Source organism: Drosophila miranda, chromosome 3 (genome assembly GCF_003369915.1).
Source record: "Drosophila miranda strain MSH22 chromosome 3, D.miranda_PacBio2.1, whole genome shotgun sequence".
Lineage (NCBI taxonomy): Eukaryota > Metazoa > Arthropoda > Insecta > Diptera > Drosophilidae > Drosophila > Drosophila miranda.
In genome coordinates, this window is record NC_046676.1 from 5,216,261 (window position 1) to 5,233,152 (window position 16,892).

The 16,892-nt window shown below is 46.4% G+C and overlaps 3 protein-coding genes across 3 annotated transcripts; 1 reads left to right on the forward strand and 2 right to left on the reverse strand.

Annotated features, from left to right (window-relative positions):
* Positions 1-2,919: 2,919 nt before the first annotated feature.
* On the reverse strand, positions 2,920-4,775 carry LOC108158287 (odorant receptor 43a). Its single transcript, XM_017290524.2, has 6 exons — positions 4,303-4,775; positions 3,976-4,246; positions 3,813-3,912; positions 3,577-3,678; positions 3,404-3,511; positions 2,920-3,301 (listed from the first exon to the last, which is right to left on the reverse strand). The coding sequence occupies exons 1-6, from the start codon at positions 4,751-4,753 to the stop codon at positions 3,197-3,199; spliced, it is 1,137 nt and encodes a 378-aa protein (XP_017146013.1). The 5' UTR covers positions 4,754-4,775; the 3' UTR covers positions 2,920-3,196.
* Positions 4,776-8,041: 3,266 nt separating this feature from the next.
* LOC108160860 (adenosine kinase) lies at positions 8,042-9,851 on the reverse strand. Its single transcript, XM_017295123.2, has 3 exons — positions 9,381-9,851; positions 9,148-9,303; positions 8,042-9,086 (listed from the first exon to the last, which is right to left on the reverse strand). The coding sequence occupies exons 1-3, from the start codon at positions 9,461-9,463 to the stop codon at positions 8,219-8,221; spliced, it is 1,107 nt and encodes a 368-aa protein (XP_017150612.1). The 5' UTR covers positions 9,464-9,851; the 3' UTR covers positions 8,042-8,218.
* Positions 9,852-13,617: 3,766 nt separating this feature from the next.
* LOC108160998 (growth arrest and DNA damage-inducible protein GADD45 alpha) lies at positions 13,618-15,188 on the forward strand. The gene has a single exon (XM_017295306.2). It carries the CDS (start codon positions 13,939-13,941, stop codon positions 14,419-14,421), a length of 483 nt encoding a protein of 160 aa, XP_017150795.1. The 5' UTR covers positions 13,618-13,938; the 3' UTR covers positions 14,422-15,188.
* Positions 15,189-16,892: the final 1,704 nt, after the last annotated feature.

Genomic DNA, 16,892 nt, shown 5'->3' on the forward strand with positions numbered 1-16,892 from the left:
CATGGAGGGGAATGGGGCAGTGGAGGAGAACCGAGAACCGAGAACATCTCTCTGTAATTTGGTCTTGTAATTAGCAAAACTGTAATGACCTCCATCGCGCTGCCTCCCAGCCTCAGAAACTAATCGAAACTGTGGTCACGGAGGAGCACAGTGGCAGGCTCTTAGGCAACCGTTTGAGTTGCACTTCAATTACTTGTTTCAATGCCGCAATTACCATTCATTTGGCCAAACATAATGTGTCCTTGTCAACGCTGACTGCTCTGTTTCCGGCTTCTGTCCTGGCCCAGGCTTCGTCTCCGGCTCTGCCTCCTGCTATGTCCTGCCTGGAAGATGCCTTGTTGTTTGCACCTTTGCTTTGGCAATTTACACATGGCAATGGCACTAATAAATCAAAAGTGAAAATGCAAATATTTTCCAGGCAAAACCCAGACAACAACACCCAAGCGGGAGCCGGAGCCGGTGCCAGAGCCAGACAAACATCCTGCAGGAGGCAGACTCCTGAGTTGTTCAACTCCATGCAGATGGGGCCGAAGGGGGCCGGGACCAAAGACTGGCGATTTATTGCAGGTGACTGGTGGAGTCTGCAGTGCATTGGGGCAGGGCAGAGAGAGAGGGACTCCCACACAGAGTCATCAATAAATAATTGGAAAATGAATGCTTTGCTTATGAGAGATTTTGCAAATGACCCAACAGACAATGGATGGAATATTCAATGGCATTTCAAAGGGGGAAGTCTGAACATATTAGATAAAGCCGCAGCCAAATTGATGGAGTGGCAACTTCCGGCACTTAAAGTTGAATTTAAGCCCTGATCTAAGTGTGTGTTAAGCCTCACCTTAACCCAAACCCTTAACCCGCATTAATTTCGCATTGAAATGAAATTCCACTCTGCCAACCGCAAACACCCAACAAAGTTCAGCGCCACAGCAAATGCCACAATTAAAATGAAAATTAACAGCAAAAGCAAACTGTCAATACAACTGTCACTTCTGACAGCCAGTTGACAATTGCAAATGAGCACAGGACGCAGGACACGGTATACAGTACACAGTGCACAGTACCCAGGACATGGACATGTTGTTCATGAAGAGACGCCAAAGAAGCCACTTGGCTGAGTAGAGGGCTTCGAAATAAACTCATTATAGCAATTTATGCAAACGGCTCCAACCGCAATTGAAAATCCATTTAAAATTGAAAATGCCACCAAAAATTGTGTGTCCCTGTCCACGTCCTGCTGCCGTCCTGTTTGCCATGTTGTGGTTGCTCCTCTCGTCACTCCCTTGCCCGTCACGCCCTTCCGGCCTTCTGGCCTTGGTGTCTGCGTGTTGTGTTTTTGCGAAGCTGCCTCCATTGATGCATATGAATTCAATTATAAAACAACGTCACCTCTGAGGCGAGTGTCGAGGGAGGCGGGAGGCGTGGCAGGGACTACCAACAGCAGTAGCGACCATGAAAAGTTCTCTAATGAAACCATTTTTTGCCGAGGCAAAAGCCAGGGCAAAACTTGTTAATTTTATGCAGCAAGCACAACAATGGAGACACACAGGACACAGGATACGGCTACTGTCTGCCACATTTACATTTCCGTTGGCATTTGCATATTCCCTGCATAAAAATCAAAGGCTCCACCGAGGAGCAGCGCAGGAACTATGCGGCGAAAAAGCGAAAGCCTAAAGGAAGTTCACATTTCTCCCAGGACATTGCGGAAGGCGTATCGCGTAGGCGTTCACCTGCCACCAAATGGCGGGCAACAGCAGGCAACATAAACAACAACAGAGCTACACACAGCACAGCACAAAAGGCGTTCGTTCGCTCGGCGGTGGCAAGTCAACTGGTCCCCACTTGACACCTCATAATAAAATTAAGTATACGCCACTCGAGCCGAACGATAGGAGGAACAGTTGTTGCGGGTCCTGCTGTATTGTTATTTATGCGCTCGCCAGGACACCGAGCAGCGGCACAGCACGCTGTCCGGGGGTCCTTCAGCTTTCCTCGGCGCTTTGAAGTTTATTTGCGTATTCCGCCGCTCATTTCAATTTCCCAGGCGCGCCCTTCGCTGTTGTTTGCCTCCTGTTTTTCCTCCGTTTTAGTTGTTTTCCTTTGTTGTGGAACAGTCTGCTCTGCTGCATGCCTCTGGCAATTGTTTAACTAGTTGGTGTCAGTTATAATGAATTTTAAATTAAGTTGTTATTGCTGTTCGGCTGGCATTAAGCGATCCAACTGCTGCTGGCCTTGCTGCTGCTGTTCCTCCTGTTCAGCCAAAAGCCGTTTATTTGCATAATAAAGGACATGACTAATGTTAATTAAATTGCAGCAGACAACGACTAGGTTTTTGGGCATTTTAATTAAAAGCGCAAAGGAGCTCTGCCGAACTCCAATATGCAAATGAATACAAAAATTCGATTCGGCAGCCCCAAAGTATGCAAGGGTTTATACACGTAAATAAGTCGGGAGATCAGCCCAAAATTATAGCCGAAATAATTGAAAAGTAATTATGTAAATGTCATTCGTAATGCAGCATCAATGTGTGTTTATAATTGCCATTAGAATACACGAAATCAATGAAAAATATACAGATAACAACTCTTTCGATTAAATGGGAATGCTATACCCCTTTCTGTGGCATGGGATTAAAAATACACAAGCAAATTCAATTTTAGAAGCACCAGAATTCCAAGTAATTTAACCAGCTCAGTGTCTGTTATTAGAGTGAATTTCCACTCTGATGTTTGCCAATCAAGCTCCCTCTTATTTGATGTACAATTTAATTCCATATCTGTACCATAGAATTCGCTTAAGCTGCAAAAACAAACCGAAAACTTTCGGTTCTACACGTTCTACTCTACTACACGTTCGTTTGACTTTATTTCAACGATAACATTTTGCTTTAATCTACAATATATTTTGTGTAACAATCTGAGAAGCCAATTCAAAGCATTTTCCTCTTTACACGAGGACACAGAAGCCGGTAGCCAGTAGCCAGGAGCCAGGGTTTTGACTCCATGCCAGAGCACTACGATTGCAAACAGTCCGATTAAATCCTTTCAAACGAGAAGCATATGCAAATGGCAAAAAGCTAGGGACCGTCAGGACTAGGACCGCCAGCAACAACTACAGAAACAACTTTTTGCATTACTCAGATTGCTGGCACTGTGCAAGGGATTGGGGGTTGAGGAATACTCTGGTCTCTTTCAGCTCATTTATTGGTGACGCCACGCAGCATGGTGAAGTAGGAGTAGGACGCATTCAGCAGACTCTGAAACATGGCCAAAGTCATGGGGTAAACGTTGCCAACTCTTATCTGAAAGATGAAATGGAGCGTACAGCGCACCGGATGCCCGGATTAGAATCATAGAGTCCCAAATGAAATGCATCGCATTCACGCGAGCATGGCAGCACCCACCTCCAGTGGACATTGGGTTTGCATCAAGAATATCAAGAGAGTTTTGCGAAAACGCATGTTACCCTCATACCAGGGCACATTGTAGACGGCATCCGCCACCAGAGCGTTCTACAAACATTCCAGAAATTAGTCAGGTCAGAACAGAGCAGGAATGTCCAAAGAGATGCTCATACCTCAATGACCAAGTCGTTGGCCCGATTGTAGTAGGTGTACAGCACATAGAGCATGGTGAGGATGTACATCACGATCGAGACTATTTGGGTGGGTGAAGTAATCTGAAAGGATAGCACAATGGTGGGCTGTAGTCAATGTTCCGACTATGGGATAGCCGTACTCATAACGAGCTATAAGATTATCAATCTAAAGTTCGGCAGACAGACTGATGAGCGGACACTTTCACACTTCTTACTATATTCAGGCAGAAGAGAAGAGAGCAGATGATAGAACCAAAGACGATTGCTTCGATGGCCACAATGAGGTTTACCAAGTCGTTGAAGTTACGCACATAACTGAAAGAGAGAGACGCTCAAGCCTGACCAAAAGGTGCACTCAGCGCTCACGTTCACGCTTACCCTAGCACTTCGATGTAAAAGCGAATGCAGGCGGTCAGCCTTTGACAGCGTGCCCCAGCGTCCTGCTGCTGGCCACCAATCAGCGACAATTTGTGCACCAGAATTCGCAGCATGGCCCTACCGAAGAGGGCGAAGCCCGCAAAGACACTGACAAAGGGCATGTAGAGGACGGTCAGGAGCAGGGGCGTTGAAATCTGCAGCAAGTAGAAAATTTCATAGACGGGCGTGCGGGTCATGTCCAGCAGTGGAAGGGCCACGCCAAAGGGATGACCTGAATGGGGGAAAGGAGTCCGTATAAGGTAAGGATTTCTAAGGCCAGTCACTCACTTCGCTCGTCTTTGAAAAGGGTGAAGACCAGGGCCCCAACAATGTCCAGGAAGGAGGCTGTCAAATTGAAAACGGCCAGGCGATGGGCTTCTCGCTCCGCCTCCAGCAGGATGGTCCGACTGTATTCGTCGCCAGAATCGAGTATCCATCGATAGAGCCTGAGCAGCTCCTCTAGAAATTTCTCAAACTCCCGACGCTTGATTATGACCAGCCACGTCCGCATCAAGGAATTGAAAATGGCCGCAAAAAAGAACAGGTTGAGGAGGAAAGCGGGCAGGTCGCTCCACATGCGGAGCAGATAGAAGAACTGCATCAGATTCATGGCGCACACGGGCAGTACAAAGGCAAACTTCCGCCAACTGGTGCCCGGAGTGGAATACAGCACGGCCATGTATCTCCAAATCCTCACGTTGATCCCCACCAAACCAATGTCGTCGATTGTCGTTGCCATTTATATTTCTCCCACTTGTCCTTGTGCTCCTCCACTCTGTTAGATCCACTTCGAACTGTGCCGCAAAGTACTGGGCAAATGTCTTTTATTCTTCTCGTCAATCGACGCCCTCGAAGGGTGGCAATTTGCGGCTTGCGGATAGTCATTGGGATTGGGTACTTCGAATAGGAATGGGAACTGAAACCATTTGCCAATCGTCATTGCGAAGTCTATAATTTAACTAATGGCCTAATGATGAGTGTGATGTAAGTGACGTGGAATTGCGTTGGTTTTACGGCCGGGTGCTGATTGAAAAGCCTCCCCGGAAAATTAGCATGTGACATTTATATACATAACTAAGTCATTTATTTTACCATTGAAAGGGGCATTCTTCAGCCAGTTGGGAAAAACTTTAAGGATTCATCAAGGCTTGAAATTATTCAGAATGAGCCCTAGTACCCGTTTCTCTACAACTTTATGAAAATTCTCAGTTTAAATCCAGAAAATAATATTCTTGAAAGCAGTTTCCCCAATTGCGATGCCTCTAGTTTCACTGAACCCCCAAAGTTGTTTTTTTTTGGCTGTACGAATGGAAAACCATTCCATTTGTATAATTTGGTACCTTATTTGATGGCGGCTTTCTTAAATGTTATCTATTCCTTAGCAGCCAACTTCCTAATAAGTTGCCACAAGTCTTTTCAACAGGTTTTGCCTGAATTAAAGTTGATTTTTGTGCTACATACAAATACGCATTTAATTTTGCAATCGATTTTCCTGTGCCCCTCCAGAAACCTTCACTTTCATCCGCCTAGAAAAAAGGTCTTCCATGCTCTGTCGCACAGCCAGTCAAAAAGCTAACGAGCCGCTAACGCTGCCAGGCAGACAGGGCACCACTGGAGGAGGAGGAGAGGCTGGACAGGACAGGACAGGACAGGTTGGTCGGAAATCTGAAGCGATAGCTGGGATGACTTATTAAACAATAAAACCGGATTATCCGTAAACAACTGGGCAAACATGCCAGAGCAGAGGCGAATATTTTGGCCAGGCCGCTTATCATGCATACTGCCGAAGGTCCAGCAGGAAGTGGGGTTCCATCCATGGAAGGCCGTCCCGAGCAGACAACCAGGATTTCCTCGTAGTACAGAAAAAATACCATATAAAAATCAACAAGCGCCCTGGCCAAACATAATTCAGCAACAATGCTGGCTCAGCAAATATGGCAAAGGAATTAAAATGGGAACAGGACCAGAGCAAGGGCCAGCCAGAAACGAGTCCACAGCCACAGCTACAGCCACAGCCAATGCCAATGCCAATGCCAAGCCCATAAAGGCACACATTATGGCCACTTAACCGCGCGTTATGCCGCAAAAAGGCAAAGGGACAAAGCCAAAAGGCAAAGAAGGTTCGGCCCGGGTGGCGTATGCGCAATATTTTGTGCAAACATGCCCAAGGGGGTGGTCTAGTCAGACGTGAGGGAGACGCGAGGAGTGTCCGAGGGTGGGAAAATATGCAATGTCAGTTACAGCTGCCCCATTTGGTTGCTCATACGCAGCGTTGCACATAAATCAAAGGGGCAGTAAGGCCTTTTGTGCATTGCCTGCACTGCCAGAAAATCTGTGAATATATTTCAGAGACAGCTCTTCCCTGGATAATGAGAAGACTTTCGCCCGGTGTTCTCTATCAACATCCGAATCACAATTTATTATAAACTAAAATGCTAAACAGGGCCAATGAGCACATTTAATTATAACATTTTAGAGCAGATCTTAGTCCAGACCAGAAGTCTCCACTCCAGGACATCAAAGTGAAAAGTCCTGGCCAAAGCTCAGACTGTGGCCAGCCTGTTAACCCCATAAACCACACGATGACATTAATTACGGGCCCCAGACAGGACGAAGGACTGCCATTGAGAGTGGACGTGCCTGTCCACAGCATAGAAAACAATCAAGAGGGGGCGACGCCGACCGGACCGCATCCCTCTTTGCTTGTATAAAATTAATATCAAGTAATTAACAGCAGCGGCAAGTTCCATGTGGATGTGATTTAAACCAGGCGAGGAGACCCAGCAGCTCCTCCTGTCCCCACTCCACTCCACTCCACCCTACTCCAACGAGGCGGCACTCAATTGTGTGGGCGTGTCAATATTGGCTTTGCCACATTCCCATTGCCACATCCCCCATATACCCACTCGTTCTTCTTGGCCATTTTAAGCAGCTTTCTGCCAATTAGGCAGCTCACTAAGCTGATCCGAGAATTGGCCTTTAAAGTGTGGAATTGCTTGGGCCAAAGCCGAGTCGTTCGCTTTATTGTTTTGGGATCTGCAATGGGTTTCCGGCATCAGCTGGTCTTGGCCCTGACTACATCTGACTACAGAAGCATGGCTAAGGAGGCTTAGTTTTTGTTAACGATTTGCAAACATGTGTGTCAGAGCAGCCCAGGCCCAGGCGCACACACCCCCACAGTGCGCAACAAAAGCGGAATACGCCTTGATGGTATCGAGGCATGCGAGTTCTCTCCGGGTTAGGCATGGCTATGCCGTCATTCCCTCACGAATGGAACTGACTGACTTATGTGGGCTGTGGCATGAGTAAGCCGGCCTAGGAAAATGCGAATCGTTTGTTTGCGGATAATAAAGTACATACCTCAAAAGAATGTACGAACATTGGATACAATCAAAATATCAGCTTGGGCATCTCTCGGGCTACGCAATGGGGAAATGAGAAAACAATCTTAAAGTCTTAAAGACTCACTCGGGGATGAGTAATGCAATCACACTATATGTATTAATGAGGCGATTGAGGTCGAACTGATACGAATATATTGATCTCTGCCTGTAAACTTTCACTTATCTTACAAGGTTTCGGATGCGATTCGATGCCATGCGACGAGCTGCGTTGCATGCCGTTTCGAAACATTGGGACTGCAGCAATCTGTAAACTTATTATCGATAATCAGTACCAGACAGAAAGACTTGTAATGTCTGAACACGCTTTCTCTTAAGTATTTGGGACACTCAATTTCACGTTTCTATAATTTTAGAAGTCCAACGCATCAGCTGTCTCTAATCTACGGGTCTATTTGCAACTCAAATAAATTAGCTCTCTGGTATTTCATTGGCTGATAAGATATGAGCAACCATCCGACAGACGTACATAAAATGTTTTATCTCGAACTGCGTCTCACTGATGCTCCCCCTGCGAGTTTTTCTCATTACAAATATTACGAATCTGCGCAGTTCCCCACAAATCCCATTTCTACGGATATAAGTCATGGGTACGTACATCTCTATAAATGGATCACAAGTGCAAATTTCCTTATCTCGCGTTGGATGCAAAAAATTAAGCTTTTATTAACTCATTAAGGCACTGCTTAGGAGGGAGAGGCAAGAAACTAAGCCTAAAGTCTGTGGAGCATAAAGAGGAATTAACGTACAAACTAAGAGTCTACTTTGGTGCTTGATTGTGCGCTGCCGGAGATTCGATCCGGCTAGGGACTCGGCAGATTGCAGCCCACCTGCGTCACCACCTTGGCTGCGACGTCGGTGGCCACACGGATGCTTTCGCCCAGAGAACGCTTCTCCAGCCAGGCGTGAAGGAAGCCGGCGACGAAGGCATCGCCCGCCCCAGTGGCGTCCACCACCTCATCCACCCGCGGAGCCCGGTAGTCCTCAACGGTGATGGGACCGGGCGGACCCAGCTCGTCCACATAGTTCGTGATCACCTGGACGCCGGAGCTGCCTTTGGTGATGAAGATTACTCTGGTGTTGCCGTCCTGCAGCAGTTTCTGGGCCAACTGGTCCACACTCGGGGAGCCAGATGCCCCGGCGAGTTCCTCGAACTCCTGCCTGTTGCCGAAAAGGAAGAAGGCGTGCTGGGCCAGCTTCAGAATGGCCTGTGCGTGCCCCCGGACGATGTAAGGGGCACTGAGATTCAGGGCCAGACGACGTCGATTTCGGACCAGATTCTCCACGATGTAGTCGCACACATCGGCACACTGTGGCACAAAGAAGCCCTCGACGTACAGGATCTGCTTGCGCTCGAGGGGACGCAGGAAGCTCTGCCCCTCGTGGATGGCCGCCTGGCTCAGTGCATGCACCGAGAACTGGGCGGAGGCGCCAATATTCGCGTAGAGCGTGGGATTGTCCTCGTACATGAGGCACACACACTGGCCCGTGTGCGTCGACTCGATTGTCTGCAGCCGGGCCTCGATGCCCCGCTCCTGGAAGATGAGACGGAGCTCCTCCGCATGCTTGTCCGCGCCCACGGCTCCAAAGAAGGTGGGATCGGTGCCCAGTTGCTTGAGGATTCGAGCTGTGTTGAGGGCCGAGCCACCCGGCTTTGTCAGGCATTGGGAACTGTCGATAAACGATTTTTGTAAATGATACCCTAAAGGATTCCCGGTACAACAGTTCTTACCTCTCGGCAGCTTCTAGGGCCAGTTTGTTGAGTTTCTCCAGCTCCATTTCCCCCTTGGAGCCCAGTTCCAGGTCGTAGCGCTGCAGCAGTTCCGGGTCCTCCAGCTTCACCAAGCGGTCCAGCAAGACATTGCCAAAGCACACCACTTTGCGGGGTCTGAAAGTCGGGAAAACCAACAAGAGATTAGTTAGAGGGGAATTCTCTCGCAGCTTCCCAGAGTGTTTTCCACTTACGTGTGGTAGCAGCCCCCTTGCGTGTCGTCTGATGGGGGACTGCCTCCGAATATTTTCTCATAAAGGTAGCTTAGGTACTGCATTGTTTTCAAAAATTAGCGTGGAGCGGGTACTTTTCGCGATTCTACGTCACATTGATTTACTGGCAGTTCCCGTCTGCTCTATTTGTAGGCAACAGCAGAATCAATAGCGATGCCTGCCCCGAGATTCGTAAACGTAACTTTCGCCGACTCGACCAGCGACCAACGACTGAATGCCGGAGCCGGTTTTGCTCTGAGTTTTTATATCATGCTCGTCGCCGTGTGGGTTTCCCACTTATCCCATTCCCCCGAACATCATTTTGAACCAACTTCAACTTCTTTGTTCACTTTTATACAGAATACTCCGCTGTTTTCGCTTTGGATTGCCTGCTCATTTTGTTGCTCTTTTTTTATTTTTCGACTTTTTGTTCTTTTTGACTTTGAAAATAAGCTTTTGGCTCTGCGTTGGCGTTTTTTTTTTTTTTTGCCGACTCTGTGGGATTTGTTGTGTAATGACCCTCCCTGCGGAACTAATTACTCTGCCTCTGCGTGCCTCTGTAGCTTTGAAAGTTCAACTTTAAATGCCATTCTACTGTCGCTAATGACTCTATTTCTTAATTTATGCGGTCAAATTATTGTAGTGCGGATTACATAAAACTTTTGCGCACAAGCATTCGCACTTTTCCAGCCCTGAAATACGTCCAAGAACAGCTGTCTTGCTGGCTTTTGTTTGAGTAAGAGGAAGAGAGAAAGCAAGGAAAAGCTCATTTAGCCGGCAAAACAAACATATACTTTGAGAAAAAGCTTAACTGCTCTCTGGGAGCAGATTTGTGGTTGAGAGAACGAGCTTTTCTCGCTCATCAGCCAGGGTTTCCACTAGCAGAAAGTGTAACGAAACGGTTAAAAGCCGTTGAGTATTTGAAAATCTCCCGAAAAGAAACATTGGAGTGTAAGAGGGTAAAAAAAATTAAACAAGTTTAAATAAATAAAAGTAAAAAAGTAATGACTTTTATAACTTTTGAGCAACCAGATATTATGCGATAACTATTTTACAAGCGCTTGGGAATCATCTAGAAAATTTCACAACAAAATGTTGGATGAGGGAGTAGTCTTTAAAATTTAGTTTAACCTGTTGACTAAATTTCCCAAAATGCTGAAACTCAACAGAAATATTTCACCATTTCAAGAACAGAACGGGCAAAGCTCTCATTACTTTTGAGGGAACCACACTCGCTCTTGCTTAAGATAACTCTACTCAAAATCGTTTAATAAAACGAAAAGCACCCAACAGAGTTTAAAAAAAAAACCACTGGCTCATTGGATTGGGGCTTTTTCTGAAGAGAATTCTTAGGGACACGCGGGATTTCCCGCCGCCGTCGATGAAATGGAAATCCCCCAGCATAGACGCTTTATCGCATACAAAATTTCAGTACAGTGCAGTACCAGATGCAGAGTCCAAACTGGTCCGATGGAGCGCTTCGAGGCACCTCGCCCGACCGGCGGGTGCACGTGAGGCGGCAGACGCGAGACAAGACAGGTGACGGTTACTGGCTGCATGTCCGACAGAGTCGGACTTTGGACCGACTTTCAAAGCCGAATGTGGCTCAATGCAGCGGAGTTTTTGAGGGGAATTCTCCGAAACCAGTTCGGTCGTCAAGAGCCCGCAAAGACGCACTCGATTTGGCTCTTTGGCTTTGACTCATTTGGGCTTTGGGCCAGGCCAGATTTAGTGCTGCCACGACGTGACTCAGCAGTCTGGTATCCGGAGGCATCCCACCACGAGTGGCAGCGATGCCACACAGCCATGCATCGATCACTCTGTAAGCGGACCTCTTGCCCCTGAAATATCACCCGACATCACCCCTGACACCCATGTGCCGCAGGCATGTTGCACACACAATTTTTGGAGTAAATAACCGCTGATGGAGGCCCCTAACCAGGGGTTCATTGTCCACTTTTGAGGCAAATTTGGCGCGCAAATTCTGTGCTGACTCCGCTGTTTAGGCCAGAGAGTCAGTAGTCCCCCGTAGTTCCATTTGGGGTAAGGTAAGGCAAGGTAGCGCCGAGTAAGCAGCGCATATTGTTTATGTTCTGGTGCTCTTGCATAGGTCAGTATTTGGCGGGGGAGGTGGACGAGGCTGGGCACTCCCGGCCACACCCAAAGGGGGTACGGGGGAGGGAAAGTTCACTTTATGCCAAAACAGTTCATTGATTCCATATTTTTTTCAACTTTGTTTTCGCTCAAATTCAAATTACAACTCTTGTTTTTTGGGGGGTTCTGTTTCCAGGAAGTTCATTAAACTCTTGCAGAAATTTTTGCATTATTGTGTGAAATTCAATTTTGATGGGAGAACCATTACTTGGATCAGTACAGTTGTGTCTGAATAAATGGGACTTTGTTGCAAATATCAGTAACATCGGTTTAAGGCGTGTTTAACAATTACAGGTAACGCTTGCCCACAGATTTATGGCCCAAGGTGCCTGGCAACAAGCGAAACGTTTTTGGGCTGTCGACAAACCTACGTTTGTCTCACAGCCTCATAAATCTCATCTGAACGATACCCTGTAGCACTTAAGTGGTCTGCACTGTCAGCAGTTTATTCAACCCATTTACATGTGTAATAACACATTTATTTATTTATAAATGTATGTATGAGGCTGGCTATTTATAAAACTTGTTATTCGACACAAGCAAAACAAAACTGTGCAAAAACCCTTCGTCAAGATAAATATGCTTGCCGAATCGAAATAAACCCAACCCCCAACAAAAAAATTAAAAGCTAGCTTCAAGTGTCGGCCCAATGGATACACTTACAAGTGATCGATCCTATGTGTATTAGGCGAGACGATTCTCGTGGTTCCATTTTCCCCATTTGAATCACATTTGGTTGGATTATCGACAAAAGGAGCAAATTTATACTCGTACATATGCACGAGTACTCGTAAATAATTTATAAAGTACCAAGGCATCACAAGGCTCTGAAACATATCGTTATACCCGTCATAATTCAAGAGTATGGAAATAATTCATTAAAAAGTGCATTAACGGGACCAAGGAATACGGGGTAGTTGAACCCCCAGGGGTAATGCCTGGGGAACGGTACCAAATGGCGTAGTTTCGTTCCCTCGCAGCGAGGTTCAATTGATAAAAATTCGCGTGAATCTTTATTTAAATTTTCGACACGTTCCCACGTGCTCATTGTACTACAACGCAGAAAAAGATCGAGGCGTCCGACAGGGTGCACAGATATGCGATAAATTGATTAGCAGCTTCCATTGTTCGGGTGAGGTCTCCTCCCATGTTTGTTCCACTGTCTGGTGTGGACAAAAAAGAGCAAACACGAGTAAAAGAAGGAGAGTGAGGAGGCGTTCCGCTCTCGTCCATTTAGCTGCAGTTCGGGCGAAACCAGGACAGAAATAAAATTATCCCGAACTCATTTCGATTTCAATAAGAAAGGTCGTTAATTAATCATGACTGAAACACCATCATCGCGTTGGCCAAAAGACACTTTTTCCACGGACGTCAGAGGAACGTCAGCATAGGAGGAACCTGTTGATTCGCTTTCTGGCCTGGTGCCAAACTGTTCATGACCAATCCACTAAGTTCCCAGTAAAATCTGTTCATGAAAATTGAGGGAAATCATTTAAGTTTGCCCGAATTTTGCTGACCAACCTTTGTTTCAATCAAAATTGGTTTGGCAAATGGCTTTTTCCGCTGAAAGATAATGAAAAAGAAGACTCTTAAGTTAAGGGAGATAATTTTTACCAGACAGGTGCGTAAATGTGTGTGTGTGTGTTTTTGGGGAGCGGAGCGGGAGAGCTTTTGAAGTGCATGACCTCGATGTGTGATCCAAACCGCGACCAACTGCAGTTGCAACCCATGGAAAAAGACGCCAAGACTTGCTAATTGCCCCGAAATTAACGGAAATCTTTTCCCCACCAGCGATAAAATTACCGATTTTGGATGAGCGAAGCAAAAATGGGTAGAGAGAGGCGTTAAGAGAAACTGAGAGACTGCTTGTGTGTGTGTGTGTGTGTGCGCGACGAGTGAGCCTCCAAAAAGCTCCATGGCTCTCCCTCTCCTCTCTGCCGTAACGCTCGTTGGCGCTCTCTCCCGCTCGTTCGTTGCTGATGAAATTCAGTGGGAAACGCACGTTTTGGAGAGCACTGCTATAAAAGCGCGCGTTCGCCCGGTTGGAGCATTCATTGTGAAATTGCCAATCAAAATTGAAACAGCGGGAAAAAACGGTTGAGAGCGGATCGCAAAGCGTGCCACAGACAAAACGTGAAAAGAATTTCATAATCAAAAGTTAATCCAAACGCTAAAACAAGCAACAGCAAAAACAATAAGTGCGAGCCAGTGACAAGCCAAAAACCAAAAGTCGAAAAGAGACTACTACTAACTGCGAAAAAGCAAACAGCAAAAGCAAAAACCCAAAGTGCAAACAGAGCCAGCAAAAATAGCTCAAGTGCCGCCAAGCCGCAAGATAATTTCACCAGAGCAAGAACTGCAGCAGCCACTGGAATACCTGAGCAACATGGTCGTTGAGGAGAACTGCACAATGCACCACCTGGAAATGGAGCTGGACATGGATCTGCCCATGGAGTGTGCCCCCATTGGGCGCACCGTTAAATCGGCCCTTCTCAGGGCCCAGGACGAGTCTCGTGTGATCGTGGGACTGTCGGCCGCCATCAATGTGCTGTCAAAGTCGCCGGATGGTTCACTCTTCTGCCTGATGGCAGTGCCCAAGGACGGAGACTCCGCCACCCACATGCACGAGGTGCTGCTGGAGGCCTTCTGCTACGAGAACGACATCTACGTCATTAAGGTGGACGACGCCACCAAGCTGAGCCGCATCCTGGGCCAGGAGACAGTCGAGTCGTGCTGCCTGGTGCAGAAGACCTGGACGGCCAACCAGGACGAGGAGTGCCTCAACAAGGCGGAGAACCAACTTGTTGATTACTGCGAGGCCCATTGGGATGCCCCCAAGCAGCCCACTGTGCAGCTGCCGGCCGTGTAGGCAGTGTGAGCGGGACAGCCACATTATTGAACAGTAAAAACCCCCGATGACAGTGGGGCAATCTTGGTTTAAATTGAGAGAAACTTGCAAGGAGCGAAAGCCAGTAACCAGTTAGAGGTTGATGTACTCCAACGTCTTGGAGAGTTCCCAAGGGAAACCGACGTTTGGGCTGCCACAGCCACATACTTACTTGTACATACATACAAACATATATATATCAGCCGTATACATAGGATATATATATAGTCCTACATAACTGTACAGAAAGGAGGATTGCCGAGCTACTTGCCAGATAATTGGAACTGAAAGGCGACCTTCGATGGGGCGGGTAGAACCTGCCTCTGAACACCCGCGGAAGTCGCTCTCTCAGTCCCTCTTCCCCTGGGCCGCAACAGTAAGCGGCAGCAGCAGCAGCAGCAGCAGCAGCAGCAGCAGTAATTTCGCAACACTCATACACTCACACACAAAAGCGCGTGACCAGCTGCCGCTTAAACATATGTATACACAAGCAGACACATACAAATACCTGCACTCAATATATTGCATGAAATTTGTATTTGTTGAATTCGCTCGCTTAAGCGTCGCGAAAATTTATTGGTAATGGAAATAATTTTGTTCCCACTAATTGTAAAGTAAAGCACATCACATCCGAAAAAATGTAAAAATTAAAGTTTTGTTATGTTAGCTTTTCCAAAGGCAAAGAAAGAACAACCACTGAAAAAAATACAAAAAAAAAAATTGTTATTTAATGTTAAGAAAAAAGTATTAAATTTAAAGATTTTTTGGTAAAGAAAAACCAACTAAATAAAATATTATGTAAAAACCAAACTCCCCCTCTGTCTTATCATTTATTTGGGTTAAACATTTCAGCAACTTCTCCAGCAATTGACGTCAATAATGGGCAAAGACCTGGTAAATGGAAGTCCCTCATTAATCTGCCTATGAATAAGTCTCTGGGGGTATTCCCCGAAGAGCGTGCCATTCATATGCCGCACCTTATCATACGTATAATTCTCGGAACCCAAGCAATGGCACCATATAACACCAACTGAAATTGTGCACGATTATGGCACTTATTCGACTTTGAGATGCTCTTAAAGGGTCGCTTAGAGATCGCTAACGTTCCATTATGTAACATCAACATGTGTGTCAAGATTCTGTTCTGTCTATCATGGATTCATTGATATTCTGTTCACTGAGCGATAACAGGTGCGAAAAGATGAAGCTAGCTAATTCATATTTTAATAATAATCAAACTAATAAGATCGTTAGCTATTTATCTAGTAGATCTGTAGATACATATTTATTATATGTGAACCAATGTACAGTGTATCTTATATACTATTGTGATAGCTTGATATTGAATTTTCTGCTTCTCATGATACCCTATACCATATACATCACATCGCTCATATTCATATATCAGGGGGTATTAAAACCCAACGTGTCTGGCTCTGCGCTCATGGCAATTGAGTTAACTAACCAGACAGACAGATGGATGTTAAGCAGCAGAGACATGTTAATATAATCAATGCCAGACATCGTAAAATGTTAGCTTAATGTACGAGCCCAAAGTAGGAGCCCAGTTGGGGAGGATGGGGCAGATGGCGGCAGGCAGGAAGAGCATGTGAGCAGCTCGTGCCAAAGGGAAAATCACTGGGAAAAAAGTTTGCCACTGATTAGGACGATTAACATGAATTTGAGTGGTCCAGACATAGGTCAGTTAGGCGGAATGTCTGAGCACGATTTATTCGGGCAGCATTTGGGTTTCTACCCAACATTTCCCTGTATGTGGCAGTTTCAATACTGAAAGTACTTTGCATAAGTGTGGATTCTAGGGCAGGTTATAAGTGTGGATCTAAGAATATAGACAACCCCATCAATTATTGCCTGAACTATTAGACAATTGCATTGGGGCGTAAAGGGGAACTTACTTGGCAAATATTTGAATGTGCTTTTAGGTCAACTAATATTAGCCAGATCTGTTTACTATTCAAGCCGATCCGATCCGCACTTAATCATCGGCTGTACTTTACCCCCAAGTCGGATTTGGTGAATTCCAAATCGTGAATGAAGAACAAGCTGCGAACCAATCCACTCCATTGCCATGTAGTGATTCCGGCCAAGTCATGCCGGGTTGAGTAATGAGCCATGCGGCCATTGACTGAACAATTGGAGTTGTGTGCTCCGGTACGATACCGATACTTTCCCCCACATACTATAAACGAGTACACACATTCTCTGGAAACGGGGAAGTTCAGTTCCCCAGCCCCAATGGGGGCAGTGGGGGGCTGCTGCTGCTGTTATGCAAATTGGATCGGCAAGCTTTGCACTCTGTTGGCCAGACCAGCCGGGCTTCGTCTGTGTTTGCCGATGTACGGAACCGAGCTAGGAGCGTGACTGGGCGAGAAGGCAGACGGGACTTGGAGCAACCCCATCTCAGAGTGCAAATTTCAAAGATTCACCTCCAG